Below are 18663 nucleotides of genomic sequence, written 5' to 3' on the forward strand. Positions count from 1 at the left end.
ACGCTATTGTTGGGAATGTAAATTGGTACAACCACTAAGGAGAACAGTATGAAAGTTCCTCAGAAAACTACAAATAGAACTACCACATGATCCAGCAATCCCACTACTGGGTATTTATCTGAAGGAAAAGAAATCAATATATCAAATAGATATCTATGCCCCCAAGTTCATTGCAGCACAATTCACAACAGCCAAGAGTCCAGTTTTTATGCAGACATATAGCTTTATTTCTCTTGGATGTGACCTAAGAATGGAATTGCTGAGTCATGTGGTAGCTCCACGTTTAACCTCATGAGAAACTGCTAGACTGTTTTCTGAAGTAGTCGCACCATTTTACATTTCCACCAGCAGTGTGTGAGTGTTCCAGTTTCTCATATCTTCACTAACACATTGCGTTTTTTGTAAATTATGATAGCCATCTTAATGGGTGTGAAGAGGTATCTCACTGTGGAATTGATTTCTGTTTCCTTAACAACAAATGATGTTGAGCTCTTTTCATGTGCTTATTAGCCATTTGTATGTCTTCTTCGGAGTAATATTCAGATCCTTTGCTCATTTTATTTTTTTGTAATTTCAATTTTTATTTTAGATTCAGTAGGTACACGTGCAGGTTTATTGCCTGGGTATATTGCTGATGCTGAGGTTTAGGGTATGGTTGATCCCATCACTCACATAGTGAGTATAGTACCCAATAGGTAGTTTTGAAACCTTTGCCCTCCTCCCTCCCCCATCTAGTAATCCCAGTGTCTATTGTTGCCATCTTTATATCCATGAGTACCCAATGTTTAGTTCCCACTTATAAGTGAGAACATGTGGTATTTGGCTTTCTGTTCCTGCACTAATTCATTTACAATAATGGCCTTCAGCTGCATCCATGTTGCTGCAGAGGACATTATTTCATTCTTTTTTATGGCCGTGTAGTATTCCATGGTGTATATGTACCACATTTTCTTTATCTGGTCCACTCTAGATGGGCACCTAGATTGATTTTATGTCTTTGCTATTGTGAATAATGCTGTGATGAGGACACGTGTCTTTTTGGTAGAACAATTTACATTTTCCTTTGGATATATACCCAGTAATGGGATTGCTGGTCAAACGGTAGTTCTAAGTTTTTTGAGAACTCTCCAAACTGCTGCTTTCCACAGCAGCTGAACTAATTTACATTCCCACCAACAGTATATAAGCATTCCCTTTTCTCTGCAGCTTTGCCAGCATCTGTTGTTTTTTGACTTTTTAATAATACCCATTCTGACTGGTGTGAGATGGTATCTCTGTGGTTTTGTTTGCTACTTCTCTGATGATTAGTGATGTTGAGCATTTTTTCATGTGTCTGTTGGCCACTTGTATGTCTTCTTTTGAGAAGTGTCTGTTCATATATTTTACCCACTTTTTAATTGGGTTATTTGGTTTTTACTTGTTGAATTGTTTAAGTTCCTTATAGATTCTAGGTCTTAGACCTTTGTTAGATGCGTAGTTTGCAAATATTTTCTCTCATTCTGTAGGCTGTCTGCCTACTCTGTTGATAGTTTCATTTGCTTTGCAGAAACTCTTTTGTTTAATTAGGTCCTACTTGTCAATTTTTTTTGTTGCAATTGCTTTTTAGAATTTAGTCATAAATTCTTTCCCAAGGCTGATATCCAGAATGGTGTTTCCTAGAATTTTCTTCTAGGTCTTACATTTAAATCTTTAATCCATCTTGACCATTTTTTAATTGAGGATATTTGTGTTTTTGTTATTGAGTAGTAGGAGTAAAACCCACTTTTAAAGGTCATGTACTGTTTGAGGATATTGTGCAAACAATGCTTGGAAGATAGAAAAACATCCGATATCCAGATGACAATATGGAGATTGCACAGTCCTGCCCTGTCATAGAGGCATTTTGTCACAAACAGCATGTGTGAACCTAATCCTAAATCTTTTCCACCTGCTAATGGCAGAGCCCTCCCCTATTGCCTTCCTGCAGTCATCCATCAAGACCCTGGTCACGTGAGTGGCAATGGCCATAGGTTCACTGGCAGTTGGATCTCTGTGGCTGCTGGTCAGTGTTGGTGTCAGGGCCTCCTTTACAAATGCTGGCCCTTCTGACTTAGATGACATCCCTTCCATAGGGAAGCTGAACCCAGTGTCCTGAGAACATCACACTTAGGCACATAAAGCATTCATTCCATTAATGAATTTGGATTTACTGAAGACATTCTGGAAATTTTACATACACACACTTGAATCTCATTCACAACTAAACCTTCTTTGCCCATATTAAGACATAAACTTTTTAATAAGTTGCAGCTTTCCGACTTCACTTCTGTAAAGCCAGCTTGTTATTTTAACATTATTCTACTTGGTTGATTAAAATGCATTCTTACAAATGAGCTCCCTTATGTGCTTAAAGGACTGGTATCTTAGGTCCCCCATCAAGTCTCTTTCTATCCACTTCTAGGCTGATGAAACTTACAATTGAGAATTATTTTATTTTATTGATTTGCATAAAACCACCACTATTTTATTATATTCATAGATTTTGTGCATTAGGAATTAGACAGAGTATAGTAGGATGGCATGTTTCTGCTCCTCAATATCTGAGCTGCTAGTCTAGAAGTCACATAGTGTCACTTCCACTGTATTTTATTGGTCAAAATAGTTGCAGAGGAATCTAACTTCAACCCTTGATGGAAGGAATATAAAGAAAATTTATGCGTATTTAAAAAAATCTGCGGAAGTTCTCCATTGATGCTCATTGAATGAGGAACAAATGAAGGAACTGGAGTTTGTTATCTCTAGGTAGATGGTCTCAAGTTTTAGCCAGTCAGACCCTATTACCGAAAGATCCCTCCAAAGGATAGGACTGAGAAGAACATCATTTTCTTTATGCCAGCTGGATTAGAGGGTTCTTTATGCTGTTTTCTCTGCTTCCTGTCTGGCCTGTGGCACTGATTCCTGATTCCTAAGTATGGCAAAAGTGCATTTGTGCCAGCCTGGGCAACATGGTGAAACCCCATCTCTACAAATACAAAAAAAATTAGCCAGTGTAGTGGCACGTGCCTGTGGTCCCAGCTACTCAGGAGGCAGACATGGGAGGATGGCTTGAGCCTGGGAGGTCAAGACTGCAGTGAACCAAGATCACACCACTGCACTCCAGCCTGGGTGACAGAGCCAGACCCGGTCAAAAAAAAAAAACCAAAAAAAACAAAAAAACGGGAAAGTGCATATATGCCTCTTGCCTTCTTTGCCCACAAACATACATGTTTACCAGCAACTGCGGAAGCAGGTCAGGTAAATGAGAAGGAAGCTGACATCAGGCCTCAGGTGGGGTGCTCCACACACATATTTCTAGCATCCCATAAGGTGAGCATTCTGATACCCATTTTATGTATAAGGTAACAGAGGGTCAGAGAGATTAGATCACTCTAACGGGTCCTTGTGGTGTCCACTTCCAATTTCATATCCATGTGGCCCAACTCTGATTTCAACCGCAGCTACAGTGGGCAATTCTGTGTGAGCTCATTCTCATTTCAAGCTGACAGTATCCCGTGTCATGATGGGATATACTTGCCATCAAAGATTTATACTTTGTATCAAATTTGGAAAATTTTCAGCCATTATTTCTTCAAATGTTTTTCCATGTTCCTTCCCTCCTCCTTCACAGACTTTCAAGTGTATTAGGCCACTTGAAGTTTTCCAATGAGGTCACTGATACTCATTTTATTGAAAAACAACATTTTTATTACTTTCTATCTTTCATTTTGGATTGTTTCTATTGTTATGTCAAGTTTACTAATCTACCTTGTCTAATACGTGATTAATACCATCTAGTACATTTTAATTTTTTATTATTTTATTTTATTTTTGAGCAGAGTCTTGCTTTGTGGTACAGTGGCCTGATCTCGGCTCACTGCAATCTCTGCCTCCCGGGTTCAAGCGATTCTCCTGCCTCAGCCTCCTGAGTAGCTGGGATTACAGGCACGTGCCACCATGCCTGGCTAATTTTTGTATTTTTAGTAGAAACAGGTTTTCACCATGTTGGCCAGGCTGGTCTCAAACTCCTGACCTCAAGTGATCTGCCCGCTTCGGCCTCCCAAAGTGCTGGGATTACGGGCGTGAGCCACCACACACCCAGCCCCATCTAGTACATTTTTTTAAATGTCAGACATTGTAGCTTTCATCTCCAGAAGTTTGCTTTGGGTCTTTTTGCCTCTTTCACAGCTCTACTTAACTGTTAGTATACAGTTATAATAACTGTGTTAATGTGTTTGTTTGCTAATTCTAAAATCTGTGTCAGTTCTGCGTCATGTTTTGGCAGCTTGGTCTATTTTCCTTCATTATGAGTTGTATTTCCCAGCTTTGTTGCATACCTGGTAATTTTTTATTTGATGCTAGACATTGTGAAATTTAAGTTGCTGGCTTGAGAACTCTCTTAAGGCTGTGAGCTAGGGGCAGTCAGCGGGCTTGTCTTATTTGTTACCCATTTCTCAGGGATTGCTCTTGTTCATTGCCTGATATCTAGTGTCTTCTAAACCATCATTTCTCGTATTTGTTTTGTTTTTTTTCTTTTGTTTTTGTGTGTTTGTTTCTGACAAGAAGGTAAATCTAATCTGTTATTTCATCTCGGCTAGAAGCATAACTCCATTGTGATTTAAAATGCAACGACTAAATAAAAGCTGCTCTGGTTATGGGGAACTGTCAGCATAACTCACACCTTGCTTCCTGAATGCACTTCATTTACTATCAGCAAGCCAGGCTTATAGACCAGAGGATGTGAAAGGCCTCTGTAATGATCACACCTAAAGTATTGTGGTCACCACATTTTAGGGAAATAGAGGCAATCAGAAACATATTCAGAAATGTGACAAGAATATAGAGAGGCAAACTATTTTTATAGGAGGAACAGTTTAAATGATGGAAGGATGTTTGTCCCAGAGCAGAAAAGACTCACGAACTCTATCATACTCTTCACTTGTCTAAAGGGCTACACAGCAGAAGAATGTATAACTCTAATAAGGGCAAGTCCAGGACCGGCAGGTGAAATCTTCAAGGAGATAGATAGACTGAGTTGTCTGGGGCTATAGTGACCACCCTACCACTGGAGTAGTTCAAGCAGCAATAGATGGACATGGGATTGAAGTCTCATGAGGATGCTGGGCTCAGTGTCTTCTAAGGACACCTCCTACCCTGAAACTCCATTGCCATGTGGAATCCTATCTTCCTTCATCTCAGACCTTGGGGCAGTAACCCTTGTCCATCTACTGAGCAGGAGAACACCTTCTTCCTTATTGCTTTGGTGCTCCTACTGCAAGTTAGTTCTGTGCTTTCAGAGCCAGCTCTTTAGTCAGCTGAGTGTGCTGCTGCCCAGCCCAACTCATCATTCTAGAATCACCTGGTCCTCTTGAAAGAGGGCAGGGCTCTTTAAATTCCTGAGGAGCAAGAAACTGGACATCCTTAAAGGCACATGTGTGCTGTTCATGTGAGTCCTGACTGGTATTTGGTGTTTGGAGGAACTGTAGGTACATGGTAAATGTCATGAAGAGCCATATGTGCTGGAATGAAGACTTTTGATTTATGTTTATTTTCTGCAGAGGAATGGTGTGGCCAGCTTCTAGGAGTGATATAGACAACAGGGTAGAGAGGAGATGATTGGAGAGCTAACTGTGAAGTTGAAGCAGACAGGTTTGGTGTCCATTAATATGTAACTGGTAAGAGGAAGGAATAGTGCAGGAAGATGCTAAGATTTCTAACCTGAGATATGCAGTCACTAATATATAACAGAAGACAACTCTGGATGTCATTAGCAAAAAGACAATTCTTAGATAAATGTTAATGAGTCCCATCATTCAAAAGGGGCCAGCTTTGGAAAATGAACAGAAACCTAGGCAGCTTCCGTGGGTTAAAGAAGCATGAAGCCTGGGGAATATCTGTTAGTAGCAGCAGCCTGCTCAGGACACTGTGCTTTGTTCTGCTGATGAATTTAAACCACCCCTTCACCCCGGAAGGATGCAGGGAGGTAAAATCTAGCTTCTTTGACTTCCAGAGTGGAAGCTAGTATACTGTCTTCCACCATGATCACTCATAAAGGAGGATTTCTTTCAAGACGTAGGTTTGGCTGCCGGTCAGTCTAATTAAGTGACAGATGTTACTGCTGGTAGTGCTGCTTCTAATAGAGATTAGAATGTATACCAGTAAGTGATTGAGTTTTGCTGCGTATAACAGAAAATCCCAAATATCAGGGCCTTAAATAAATCTATTTTATATTCAAAGGTAGACAGTCTAGAGTTAGTACAATGGTTCTGTGATGTAATCAAGGACTCATTCTCCCAGCTTTCACTCCATAATCCTTATTGTATGACCCTGGCTTTCCTGCCTTTCGAGATGGCTGCTAGCGCTCCCTGGTCATATCTGTGTTTCATATGGAAAGGAGTGTTCCCAAAAGCCATGCTCATGACTTCTGCATCCACCTGATAGGGCAGAGCCATGTCAGTTGAACACCTCTAACTCTAATGGAGCAGGCACCTTGCCCCTCTGAATAAATCAAGGTTCCTTAGCATGGAAGGAGAGAATGTAAATGAGGTATGTCACTAGTGGTCTTTTCCATGGAGAGCAGAAAGAGGAGGGTGTTTTGGTAGAGAGATTTGAGTATGATTTTGAAAGACCTGTGAGACTGAGGTAGACATTTTCAGTAGGTAAGTGAAGGCAAGATCTAGAGCTGCAAAGGAACATCTCGACTAGAGACATAGTCTTGGGTCTCATAAATGTATGGTTAGAAATAGAGGCAATGGCTGGGCGCGGTGGCTCATGCCTGTAATCCCAGCACTTTGGGAGGCCGAGGCAGGTGGATCACGAGGCCAGGAGTTCAAGACCAGCCTGGCCAAGATGGTGAAACCCCGGCTCTACTAAAAATACAAAAATTAGCCATGCGCGGTGGCAGGCGCCTGTAATCCCAGCTACTCAGGAGGCTGAGGCAGGAGAATCGCTTGAAGTTGGGAGGTGGAGGTTGCAGTGAGCTGAGATCATGCCATTGCACTCCAGCCTGGGCGACAGAGTGAAACTCCATCTCAAAAAACAAACAAACAAACAAACAAACAAAAAAAAACAATAAACAGAAAGAAACAAATAGAGGCAATGTAAAAATGATATAAAAAGAGACAAGATAAGGTATAAAACTCTGGGGAATGGCAATGCGTAGAGCAGCAACAGTTCTCAAGGCGTGGTCCATGGACCCTGGGAGTCCCTGAAACATCTTCAAGGGCATGCAAAGTTAAAACTATTCTCATAATAACACTGAGATGTTATTTGCTGCTTTCTGTGTGTCAACATTTGCGCTGATGGCGTAAAAAGCATTGGTGGGTAAACTTGCTGGGCCTTAGCGTGAATCAAGGCAGTGATACCAAGCTGTCCTGGTGATCATTGTATTCTTTATCACTACACAGTTGCAATTAAAAAATAATTTAAAAATGTTTAAATGCCAGCTTCACTTAAGAATGTCCCTGATGAGGCAGTAAAAATTATGAGTTGTATTAAGCCCCTAATGGAAAACTTGCATAAAGCAACTTCTGCAGCATACCAAAGCACAGGGATTGTGTCAGGGGAAAGCATGTATGCTTCCTTTGGGCTGTGAGCTAAACTAGGTGATTTTTCCATGGAACATAGTTTTTGCTTGAAAGAATGACTAACAAACAAATGGTGGTTATTACAACTTATGTATTTAGCAGATATTTTCTCAAAAAAAAATTTGAACTTGTTACTTCAAGGAAAACAATTGACAGTATTTGTTGTCAGTGGTAAAATTCAGGTTTTCTAATAAAAATTTGAGTTTTGGAAAGCTTGTATCTGTCACCATAATTTTGACCAGTATCTGGAGATGTTTCTGATGAGATACATGGTGGTATTAACAAGTGCGATTTTTTCTTAATGTTGTATAATGCGATGTGTCAACATTTAGGTCTGTATAAGATGGTGAACTAGTATTTTCCAAATGACCAATACATAGTCTGTAAAATTATGTGATGGGTAAAAGATCCATCCAAAGTGTTAGACAAACTGGCCTATTTTAATATTGTATTGAATATTACAATATGACAGTATGAAAAATTCATTCATATAGTTTTGGATTTTATGTTACAATTAGCCTTTAAGAAACTACCACTTGTCAAGATTTGGAAAAATACCAAAGGAGAATATACTCAGTATTCTGAAAAAGCTTCCCCTTTTTCTCCCTTTTCCATATCTGTGTGAGGCCATATTTTCTTCATATGCCTCAACTAAAACAACATATTGTAGCAGATTGAGTGCAGAGCAGATACTAGAATCCAGCTGTCCATTATTAACCAAGGCATTAAAGAAATTTGCAAAAATGCTAAACAATAATTGAGGGATAATTACTTAATATGATAAATGTGTGTGTGTGCCTGTTATATCTTGGTCCAAAAGGTGATATTTAATGGAGAAAGCCCTGAGACATTTCCACTAAGATCAGAAACAAGACAATAATGCCCACTATCTCTACTACTATTCAAAATTATAATAGACATATTATCCCATACAACTAAATGAGAGAAATTAGAGGCAAAAGAATGCACAAAGAAAAAGGAAAACTATCTCTATTTTCAGATTATATAATAGTACACTTGGAAAAGCCTAGTGAATCAGTGATAAAACGGAAACAAATAATTCAGGTTAATATATGAAAATCAATAGCCTTCATATAAACAAACAATAAGTAGAGGCTATAATGGTAGAGAAAGCCACATTTACAATAGTAAAAAGATGATTAAATACTTAGGAATAATTTTAATGAGTACACAAAGTACAAGTATATATGAGGAAAATTTGAAAACACTCCCGAAAGACACAAAAGTAGGTTTAAACAAATGAGAAAACATCCTTTGTTCTTGGGAGGATAACTCAACATTATAACTTCAGGAGATGTCAGTTCTCCTGAAGTTAATTTACAAATTTAATGCAATCCTAATAAAAATATTATCAAGCTATTTTATGGAGTCAGATAAGTTGGTACTATCAAAGTTCCTGTGGAAAAACATACCTTCAAGAATAGCCAAGAAAAAATACAAGGAATAGTCCTACCAGACATTAAAACATACAATAAAGCCTCTATAATTAAAATAGTGTGGTACTAGTGCCTGAATAGACACTTGGGCAGTGGACTAGAAGAGACAGTCCAAAATTAGACCCAAACATGTATGGAAATCATATGATAAAATTGGCGTCTCAAATCACTGCAATTTAAGAAAATGTTGATGGGGCAACTGGATAGTTATTTAGAGAAAGATAAAATTAGATTAATATCCCAAAACTCCCAAAAGTATAACTCTTAATGGATTAGAGATCTAAATGTGAAAAATAAAACCATAAAAGTATCAGAGGAAAACAAGAGTGAATATTTCCTTAAGCTTTGTGTAAGAAATAGCTTTCTAACTATGACTCAGACTCCAGAGGTAATAAAAGGTTGATAAATCTTACCACAGAAAATTTTTGAAATTTTTAAATCACCACAAAGTCAAAAGACAGGGGACCATCTGGAAGAACATATTCATAACATATACCACAAGGATTTAATATCCCAAATACAGGGAACTCTTAAAAATGGACAGGCAAAAGATCCAAATAGAAAAATGGGAAAGAGACAGAAGCAGACAATTCACTAAAAAACAAGATATAAAAAAATGATCCTCAAACATACAAAGTAATGTTCAAACTCACTCATAATCAGAGAAATGCAAATTAGGACAACACTAAGAAATCATTTCTCACCTGTCAGACTGACAAACATTAAATAATGTGACAGCACATTCTGTTGGCCAAGACTCTGGGGAAGCAGACCTCCTATACATTCCTGGTGGGAATGCAAATTGGTGCAACCCTTCTGGAGGAAAGTTTGGCAAAACAAAACTACATATGCACTTACCTTTTGACCCAGCAATCCCACTTCTAGGGATCCACTCCGAAGATGCACTTCTGATGATAATAAAACACATATGCACAAGGTTATTCATTGCAGCATTGTTTCTCATTGCAAAATATTGGAAACACCTAAATGTCCAGTATTTCATGGTTGAATAAATCATGGCACATCAATAAGATGAAGCACTGTGCAGTTATAAAAAAGAATTGAGGAACAGCTGTATGAATGAATATGGAGTGAATTCCAGGACATACTGTTCAGTGAAGTAAGCAAAGCCCAAGAGTATCTACAGTAAACAGCTCTCCATAGAAGAAAGAAGAGGACATGAGAAAGTGTACATGTATCTGCACATTCGTGCAAAAGAAATGCAGTAAGGATAAACCAGAAATGAAAGAGACTGGTCACCTACAGAGGGTGGATGAAACAAGGATGGAAAGAAGACGGAATGTAGTGTAGTGAGAGTGACATTTCTCCGGCTCACAAAACCATAGTGATATTTAACGTGCCCTTATCAATGTCTGGAGTGAGGGACTGTCACTGTACTTGTGTGACTCTATCACTGTGAACCCTTGGTCTGACCCAGTGTGGAAATATTTGTGTTAAATGTCATGCAGTGTAAAAGGAAATGTTCTACTTAACAGCACTTGCCTATGAGGTATCAAAAAGGAATGCTTATTTTCACTACGACAGTTCTAACCAGCTACAGATGTTTAAGAACCTTGCACTGTGAGGGACCCCAGATACCAGACCCACATTGGACCAAACAGAAGACTGTTTTCTAACCCCTGTGAACAATGAGGATTGTTTTAACCAGTTGCTTTCTATCTGGAGCACTAGTTTTCAGTGCTTAGCATAACCATCCCCAGTGTCTCCTTTCTAGCCCTTAAACAACCCTGACTTCCCCCAACAAGGGGAAACACTGGTTGTGCTCCCTTGCCTGACAAGTTAGTAACCAGCTTCAGTGGTTTTTACTTGTGTTTCTTTTGCCTCAGATGGTCTTTGTTTTATTCTTTGTCAGCAGATAAGAGAGATATTTACATAAGCTGAAAGACCCATATTGGCTTCTTACTGAAATATCCTAAATAAATGTTTTGTCCAAGTTGTACAAATGTACAGAATAACTATTTCCATTTCATCTTCCTTAATTTCCTCTGCATCATCCACAGATGGAGATGATAATGTACCATAAAATTATCAAAAGACATCAGGCAGAGAGAGAAGCAGGAACTGAGTGAGGAACTGGTTAATTCATTGGCTGGCTTCCCAGCCCTGCATGGCCAACACTCACTGTATTTTCGATTGCTTAAATAAAATCGTGGACACTTTTCTTCTTTCCCATTCACCTTGGGCATATTGTTGATGACACAGGTATTTCCCATTTCAGGAATGACCATACCTGAAGAAGACGCTGATGTGGGACAAGGCAGTAAATATTGCCTCGTGGCAATTGGGAGACTCCAGGTAAGAAAAAATTCGTAGCCTTTTTAATCTTAAATGAAGGCTTATTGCCACAAAGTGCAGAAGACTGTCGGTTTGGATGCCTATTCTGATCACCTGTGTTCTTGGTATTTGTTGGGTTTCATGTCTCACTCTTTGGGACAAGGCTGAGGCCAAATCTAGAAGGGAAGGGGACTGTGAGCTGTAAGCAGAGTTCTTGCTGAGTTGAGGGGTTGCATCAGTTCATCCCCCATGCTTGTGCCGGTTGCCACAAACTTGCGTTCTGCTCACATCACATCCCTGCTTAACCCCCTTGACTGTTTCCCCAGGGTCTATGGGATAAAGTCCAAGCTCATCATTACAACCTTATCTCCTTGCCTTCTTCCTCCTCACATCTTATTCCCACACAGCACCATTCCCCTTTCCATAAACCCCCCCTTCTATGGGTGTTCACAGGCTGTTTCTTCTGCCTGGTATTTCCTTGTTCCCCTTCTCCTTTCAATGTTCCTTATCCTCCTTATCTGCTCATCTTTCAAGACCCAACTAAAATGTCTCCCTGATCTTAGTCTAAATCAATCCTTCCCTCCTCCCTACTCTCATAGCACTGAGCTCTACCCTCAGTTACTCTTCTTTCACTGTTTGTTGCAGGTAGTAAGTTGAGTGCATGCTCGTCCCCGCAAGCTCCTCAAGGCCAGGGAACATGTCTTTTATTGTGTGAAAGTTAAATTTGCTCAATGTCTGGCACACACAGTAACCTCTCATTCAACTGGACTGTTCATTCTCCGTAGGACATTGAGGGTCTTCCCCATGCTGAAGAGGAGAGACATACTAGACCTGGTTCAGATACACTAATCCCTGGTTTCCTAGTTCTGACCATTTTCAGACAAATGAATAGGTAATTTCATCCATGTATGGCCAACGCTGGGTATTGCTTGCACATGGGTGAAGAAAGAATATTTGGGTAAATTCAGTTCACAAATATATATGCTCCAAGTATTTTAACTAGTTCCTTAGGCTCATTTGCCATCCTTAGTAAAGGGAAGGTGGGGGAAGAGAAGGGGATTAACATTTATTGAGCACGAACTTGAGCAAATGCCAAGGTTTAACATGCAATATCCCTTTAAAGGCTCACAAACACTCTGTGAGATTATAGGTTTTATTATTCCCATTGGTTGATAAGGCAACTGAAGTTCAGAAATGTAAAGAAAGTGACCAACTCTTACAGTTAAAGATGCGACCAGGGATAGATATTTGAACACTTTAGGGTCATTGTACTAAATGACATGGAAAAATCTTTGAAGTGAAATGCACATGGATTATTCTTCTCATCTCTGTCACCATCTCCATCTCGTCTCTGTCAACACCACCTCAACTGTGGATTTTCCCCATTCCAGGTGACCAGCTCTCCTGTATGCATGGACATGAATGGGATGTCAGTGCCCACAGAGTTCTTATCCCGGCATAACTCCGATGGAATCATCACGTTTGTGGATCCAAGATGTATCAGTGTGATTGGCTACCAACCCCAGGTGAGTAGATAGTTTTGAGCTCATGGCAATTGACTAGAGATTTAATTGTTTTTAAAACATTCTGACCTTATTTCAGATACAACACAATGGCCATATGGAGAAACACTGTAAAGACCCATATACCCTGCCTGGATAGAACGATAGATATCCTTCCAAGGCAAGAAAAGACGTTGTAAACACTTGTGCCACTTAACATGGACTCTTTCTTCTTTGCCCTCACTGTTATGTTTCTCTAGTTGATTTTTCACAAACTGGAGTTAAGATGTTCTATTAAAAGGGGCTCTCTTATTAATATTCATTACAAAGCTCATTAATGTGGAAGACTCTGCAAAGCCTGGTAAAAAGATGCCTACCTAATTTTGCCTAACCTCTTGTTTCTCAAGTGCATTTGGAAACCTTTTTTTGTATAGGTGGCACGTCTTTAGGTCTGTGTTCTAGACTCTTTTTTGAAAAGTCAATGTCATGAGAAACAAAAAGGCAGGAATAGTTGTCCCAGATTAAAATAGACCAAAGAGATAAAATAATAATATGCCACATAAGGGCCTTAATTGTGTCCTGGGCCTCAAGACATATTGATAGAAAAGACATTTAGGAGACAATTGAAATGTTAATATGTACAGAATATTGGGTGATGTCATTGAATAATTATTGATTTTCTTAGGTTTAGTATAGCACATGATAGCACATTGTCGTTTTTTAAGATAATCTCATTCTTATGAGATACATGCTAAAATACTTTGAGAAGTGCCATGATGTCCACAACTCAATTTCAAATGGTTCAGTAAGAAATTAAGTATATTAAGTACGTACATGCATATGTATGAATATATACACATATATGAAGAAAAAATACAGATGTGACAACATATTGATAATTATTGAATAAACATAAAGGATATATAGCAGTTTATTGTACTATCAACTTTTCTGTAGATTTAAATTTGTTTAAAAATAAAAAGCTTTTTTATAAGAGAAAAAATATTTATTCTGAGGAACAAAGTTTGGGATATGTAGATATGAGTATTTTAATGACATGTGTATTTTAGGACTAGAAGCAGTTCAAACTAGAACTATTAGGACCCTGCATATAATTCTGCATCTCTAGATTCATATCAACCTCGAGATTCTTGGATGAAATAAAGGGAGAAATTGATTTATTTCCAAATTCACCCCAACCTCTGATGGCAGCCAGACCCACTTATCTAGTGGCACCTCCCAGGGGCATCCAGTTGCTCCTTGGCACGCAGATAGGACTTCCCCTCCATTGCCAGTGTCAGCATTCACTTAGACCGTTTGCTGATTTGGATTGCAATCTATGAGTTAGTTTAAATCTTTTGCTGTTTAAGACACTTCCTGGCCAGGCATGGTGGCTCATGCCTGTAATTCTAGCACTTTGGGGGGCCGAGGCAGGTGGATCACTTGAGGTCAGGAGTTAGAGACCAGCCTGACCAACATGGTGAAACCCTGTCTCTACTGAAAATACAAAAATTAGCTGGGCATGGTGGCGGGTGCTTGTAATCTCAGCTACTCGGGAGGCTGAAGCAGGAGAATTGCTTGAACCCAGGAGGCAGAGGTTGCAGTGAGCTGAGATCGTGCCATTGCACTCCAGCCTGGGGGACAAGAGTGAAACTCCATCTCAAAAAACAAAAAACATAAAATAAATTTTAAAAAATACACTTTTAACTGGACCACTTTACAACAACACTTTTGAAGTTATCTGTTAACAGTTTATCTTATTCTGATCAGTTTCATTGTGAAACACACTTTGTTTTGGGCTAATGCTATGTCCTTTGAATGCAGCATAGACTAATGATGATAAATAGATAGTAAACAGGCTTTTAAGAAGTACAGTTATTTTATGATAACCTCATTTTTTTTCAGCCACAGGAGAGCTACAATTTCCACATTTAAACAATTCCAGTTTTCATAAGCAACACATCTGTCCTCAGGCTATCATTTTGCTTTCTTTTCATGTTATTAAAATATGTTTATTGCAGTTTGCCTCTCCAAGACAAACAAAAATAAAATTGCATTCTGAAGCTACTGATGTAGTGCCTTAGCAAAATTAGAAATGGATATTGAGCATGCCAGAAGAACTTAGAGTGAATACCAAGAAGCCAGTTCTCTGATGGCTCCCAGGGACATTTTGCATTCACTTTTTCAAAAAATCTGGGGTAGGACAGGCTAAAGGAGATGAGTTAAAGGAGATGGAAATGAACACTGTTGTATCACAGTGAGTATACAAATAATTACAAATGGATCTGGGATTATTAAAGCTTGTCTCTTTTATTTAGGATCTTCTGGGAAAGGACATTTTGGAGTTCTGCCACCCTGAGGATCAAAGCCATCTGCGTGAGAGCTTCCAGCAGGTACATACTGCCGGTGCCCGCTTAAAGCTGATGCATAGTCTGGGCACCTGTGGATGTGGCTGGCAGGACATTACTCCTACTATGTGCCAGGCAGGCTGCAAGGTCCTACCTATGGCCTCACTCAGGGCCCCTGCTAGGAAGTCACTCACAGTCTAGTAGGGAAGACAGACACACATCAGTAAGTAAGTGCTATGTAATAGGAGAAGAACTCTAAAGGGTCATGAAGAAAAAGATTGCAGAGCACAGAGGCTGGAGAGGTTAACTGCATGGGGAAGAGGCAGGAATTGTTCCAGGGGAGAGAACAACTGGGATGGGTCTTAAAGGATGAGCATAGAATAAATGAGTGAACATTCTAGACTGAAGGGGCAGCCCTAGAGATGCAAAAGGGAGAATCCTAAGCAGTTCCTAGTGGCTGGAGTGACACTGGCTGACTTGGGGGAGGTGGGCAGGGGTGATAAATAAGCCTGGTACAGCCAAGTTATGAAAGGCCTCTTAACCCATGCTAAAGAACATAGATTCTCTCCTCAGTCATTTAAAGGTAAGTGAGGGCCAGGTGTGGTGGCTCATGCCTGTAATCCCAGCACTTTGGGAGGCCAAGGTGGGCAGATCACTTGAGGCCAGGAGTTTGAGACCAGCCTGGCCAGTGTGGCAAAACCTCTACTAAAAATACAAAAATTAGCCAGGCATGGTGGCATGCACCTGTAGTCCCAGCTAATTGGGAGGCTTAGGCAGGGGAATAGCTTCAACCTGGGAGGTAGAGGTTGCAGTGAGCGAAGATTGCACCACTGCACTTCAGTCTGGGCGGCAGAGTGAGACTCTGTCTCACTCACTCACTCACTCACTCAATAAAAAGGTAAGATGCCAAGTGTTGTGGCTCACGCCTGTAATCCCAGCACTTTGGGAGGCCGAGGCGGGTGGATCATGAGGTCAGGAGTTCGAGACCAGCCTGGCCAACATGGTGAAACCCTGTCTCTACTAAAAATACAAAAATTAGCCGGATGTGGGGGCGGGCGCCTGTAATCCCAGCTACTCTGGAGGCTGAGGCAAGAGAATCGCTTGAACCCAGGAGGCAGAGGTTACAGTGAGCCAAGATCGTGCCATTGGACTCCAGCCTGGGAAACGAGCAAGACTCTGTCTCAAATAAATAAATAAATAAATAAAATAAAAATAAAGGTAAGTGAGGATGACTTTGAGAATTTTAGGCAGAGCAGTGTTTTGAAAAACCACTTTAGTAGCCCAGGTATGCAGAAGAGACAGATGGAGGAAATAACTGGAAACAAAGACAAGAGGCTTTAAAATTGTCCAAGTAAGAGGTGATGTGGCCAGAATATGGACAGGAGCAGTGGGAATTTGAAATAGGGGGCAACTTGAGGAGACAGTTGTTTGATGAGTGCTGATGCTTTGGATAGACATGGTGAGGAGAGAGAGGGCTTTAGGATGACCCGGGAGCCCGAGAGGGTAGCCACCCGAGTAACAGTGTCATGCACATCGTGACTGTTAGCTGCTGTGTACCAAGCACCTACTGTGTGCCAAACATATGGGAAGCCTTGTCCCATGCACTATTAAATCTGCACAGTAGTCGGAGGAGGTAGGCATCATCATCTTCATGTTACAGGTGAGTGTAGTGAGGCTTGGTGACCTAAAAGCACCTTCCCGCCACACAAGTGATGAATGAGAGAACCAGGATTCACATGGAGGAGTCGCAGCTTCCTGAGCCCAGATTCAGCTGAGGTGAGAGAGAGAACACACCTCCTCTCTCCACAGGGCTCTCACATCTTGCTTCAGCCCTAGGAAAGAATAGAGCAGGTAGTGTTCTATTCAAGGAAAGAGGCCCTTGAGTTACTTTTCAAGAGGGAATAATAGTTTGTCATGCCTCTGAGAAAACATGTGCCTGACATTCTGCCTTACAAGTATCTAAGAGTGGGCCTCTCTGACCGCCAAGCCTTCCTATTGAAGGCATTGCTGTTTGCACAAATTGACACAGGACTCCAAATTTATGCCACGTATGTGGATAGAACTCTTAACCCCTGCTCCTCCCTGCACACTCTGCTCGTTCCTTTCAGAACATCAGCCAGTCCTGGCTTTCTTCCTACGTCTGGCCTCCTCTGCCGGTTTCTCCTCTTCTGCCTTCTTCTACAAGCCGTGATGGATGATTCCCCAGGGATCTCCCCTTGGCTGCCTTCTCTCCTCCCTGTGATGTCTCCCTGGATAACCCTACCCATAGGATGACTCCAGCCCAGACTGTCCCTCCTGCTCCACACTTGCTTAGACACCACTGGGGTGGTAGCCCACTGGGGTCTACTTGAGGGTGGACAGTGGGAGGAGGGAGAGGAGCAGAAAATATAACTATTGGGTACTGGGCTTAACACCTGGGTGATGAAATAATCTGCACAACAAACCCCTGGGACATGAGTTTACCTATGTAACAACCGGCTGCTACTCCACACCGTCACATGAATGCCCCACAGCCCTCAAATGCAGAATGCCTGAATCTCCTTTCCCAGCCCCCAGTCCTCCTCTCATCACCATCCACCTGTTTGCCCAGGCCAGAAACCAAGAAACATCCTTAGCTCTTCCCTCAGTCCCACTCCACACATTCAGCCCCTCCTCTCTCTCTTCTTTCCTACCCCCCGAACCAGGTCACCCCATCTCCCATTCTGACCATTTCAGTCATTTCCTTGCTGGTCTCTCTGCTTTTACTCTTACTCTACTCCAAGCCATTCAGAAGACATAAATTAGGTTTTGCCACATCTTTACTTAAAACCTGCCAACAGGGCATTTAGAATCAAATCCAAGCTCCTTATCATAGCTTCATGCTGTCTGTATACCTGGCCCTGTCTCATCCTCATGTGGACACTACTCTTGAGTCACGCTGGCCTTCTTTTTGTTCCTTGAACATGCTTTTCCCAACCTCAGGGCCTTTGCACATGCTGTTCCCCTGAGGGAATGCCTTTCCTTCACTCTTCACATTACTGACATCTTATCCTTCAGCTTTCCACTCATGTTGTCTCAGGGATGCCCTCAGTGGTCACCCTAGCTAAGAAAGTCACCCCAGCCTCCTTCTAAGTCCCTTGTTTTCCTTCATAGCAACTATTTATTTGTTCATTGGCTTGTTTGGGGGTTGTTTTTCTGTCTTCCTTACCAGAACCTGACCTCGCTGTGGGCAGACTTCATTACATCTGTGCTTTTTTTTTTTTTTATTTTTATTTTTTTGAGACGGGGTCTTACTCTGTTGCCCAGGCTGGAGTGCAGTGGCACAATCTCGGCTCACTGCAACCTCCACCTTCCAGGTTCAAGTGATTCTCATGCCTCAGCCTCCCGAGTAGCTGGGATTACAGGCCTATGCCATCACGCCTGGCTAATTTTTGTATTTTTAGTGCAGACGGGGTTTCACCATGTTGGCCAGGCTGGTCTC

General features: G+C 41.0%; 1 protein-coding gene across 6 annotated transcripts in view; it reads left to right on the forward strand.

The window, feature by feature from the left end:
- Positions 1–18663, forward strand: part of ARNT2 (aryl hydrocarbon receptor nuclear translocator 2) — a 199315-nt gene that overhangs the window by 135946 nt on the left and 44706 nt on the right. For all 6 annotated transcript variants that reach the window (XM_024232532.3, XM_054531716.1, XM_054531717.2 and 3 more), the window contains 3 exons: positions 11298–11374; positions 12745–12879; positions 15174–15248. In XM_024232532.3, coding sequence (XP_024088300.1) covers positions 11298–11374; positions 12745–12879; positions 15174–15248 — 287 coding nt within the window. The remainder of the gene's footprint in view (positions 1–11297; positions 11375–12744; positions 12880–15173; positions 15249–18663) is intronic.

This window comes from Pongo abelii, chromosome 16, assembly GCF_028885655.2.
Source record: "Pongo abelii isolate AG06213 chromosome 16, NHGRI_mPonAbe1-v2.0_pri, whole genome shotgun sequence".
Lineage (NCBI taxonomy): Eukaryota > Metazoa > Chordata > Mammalia > Primates > Hominidae > Pongo > Pongo abelii.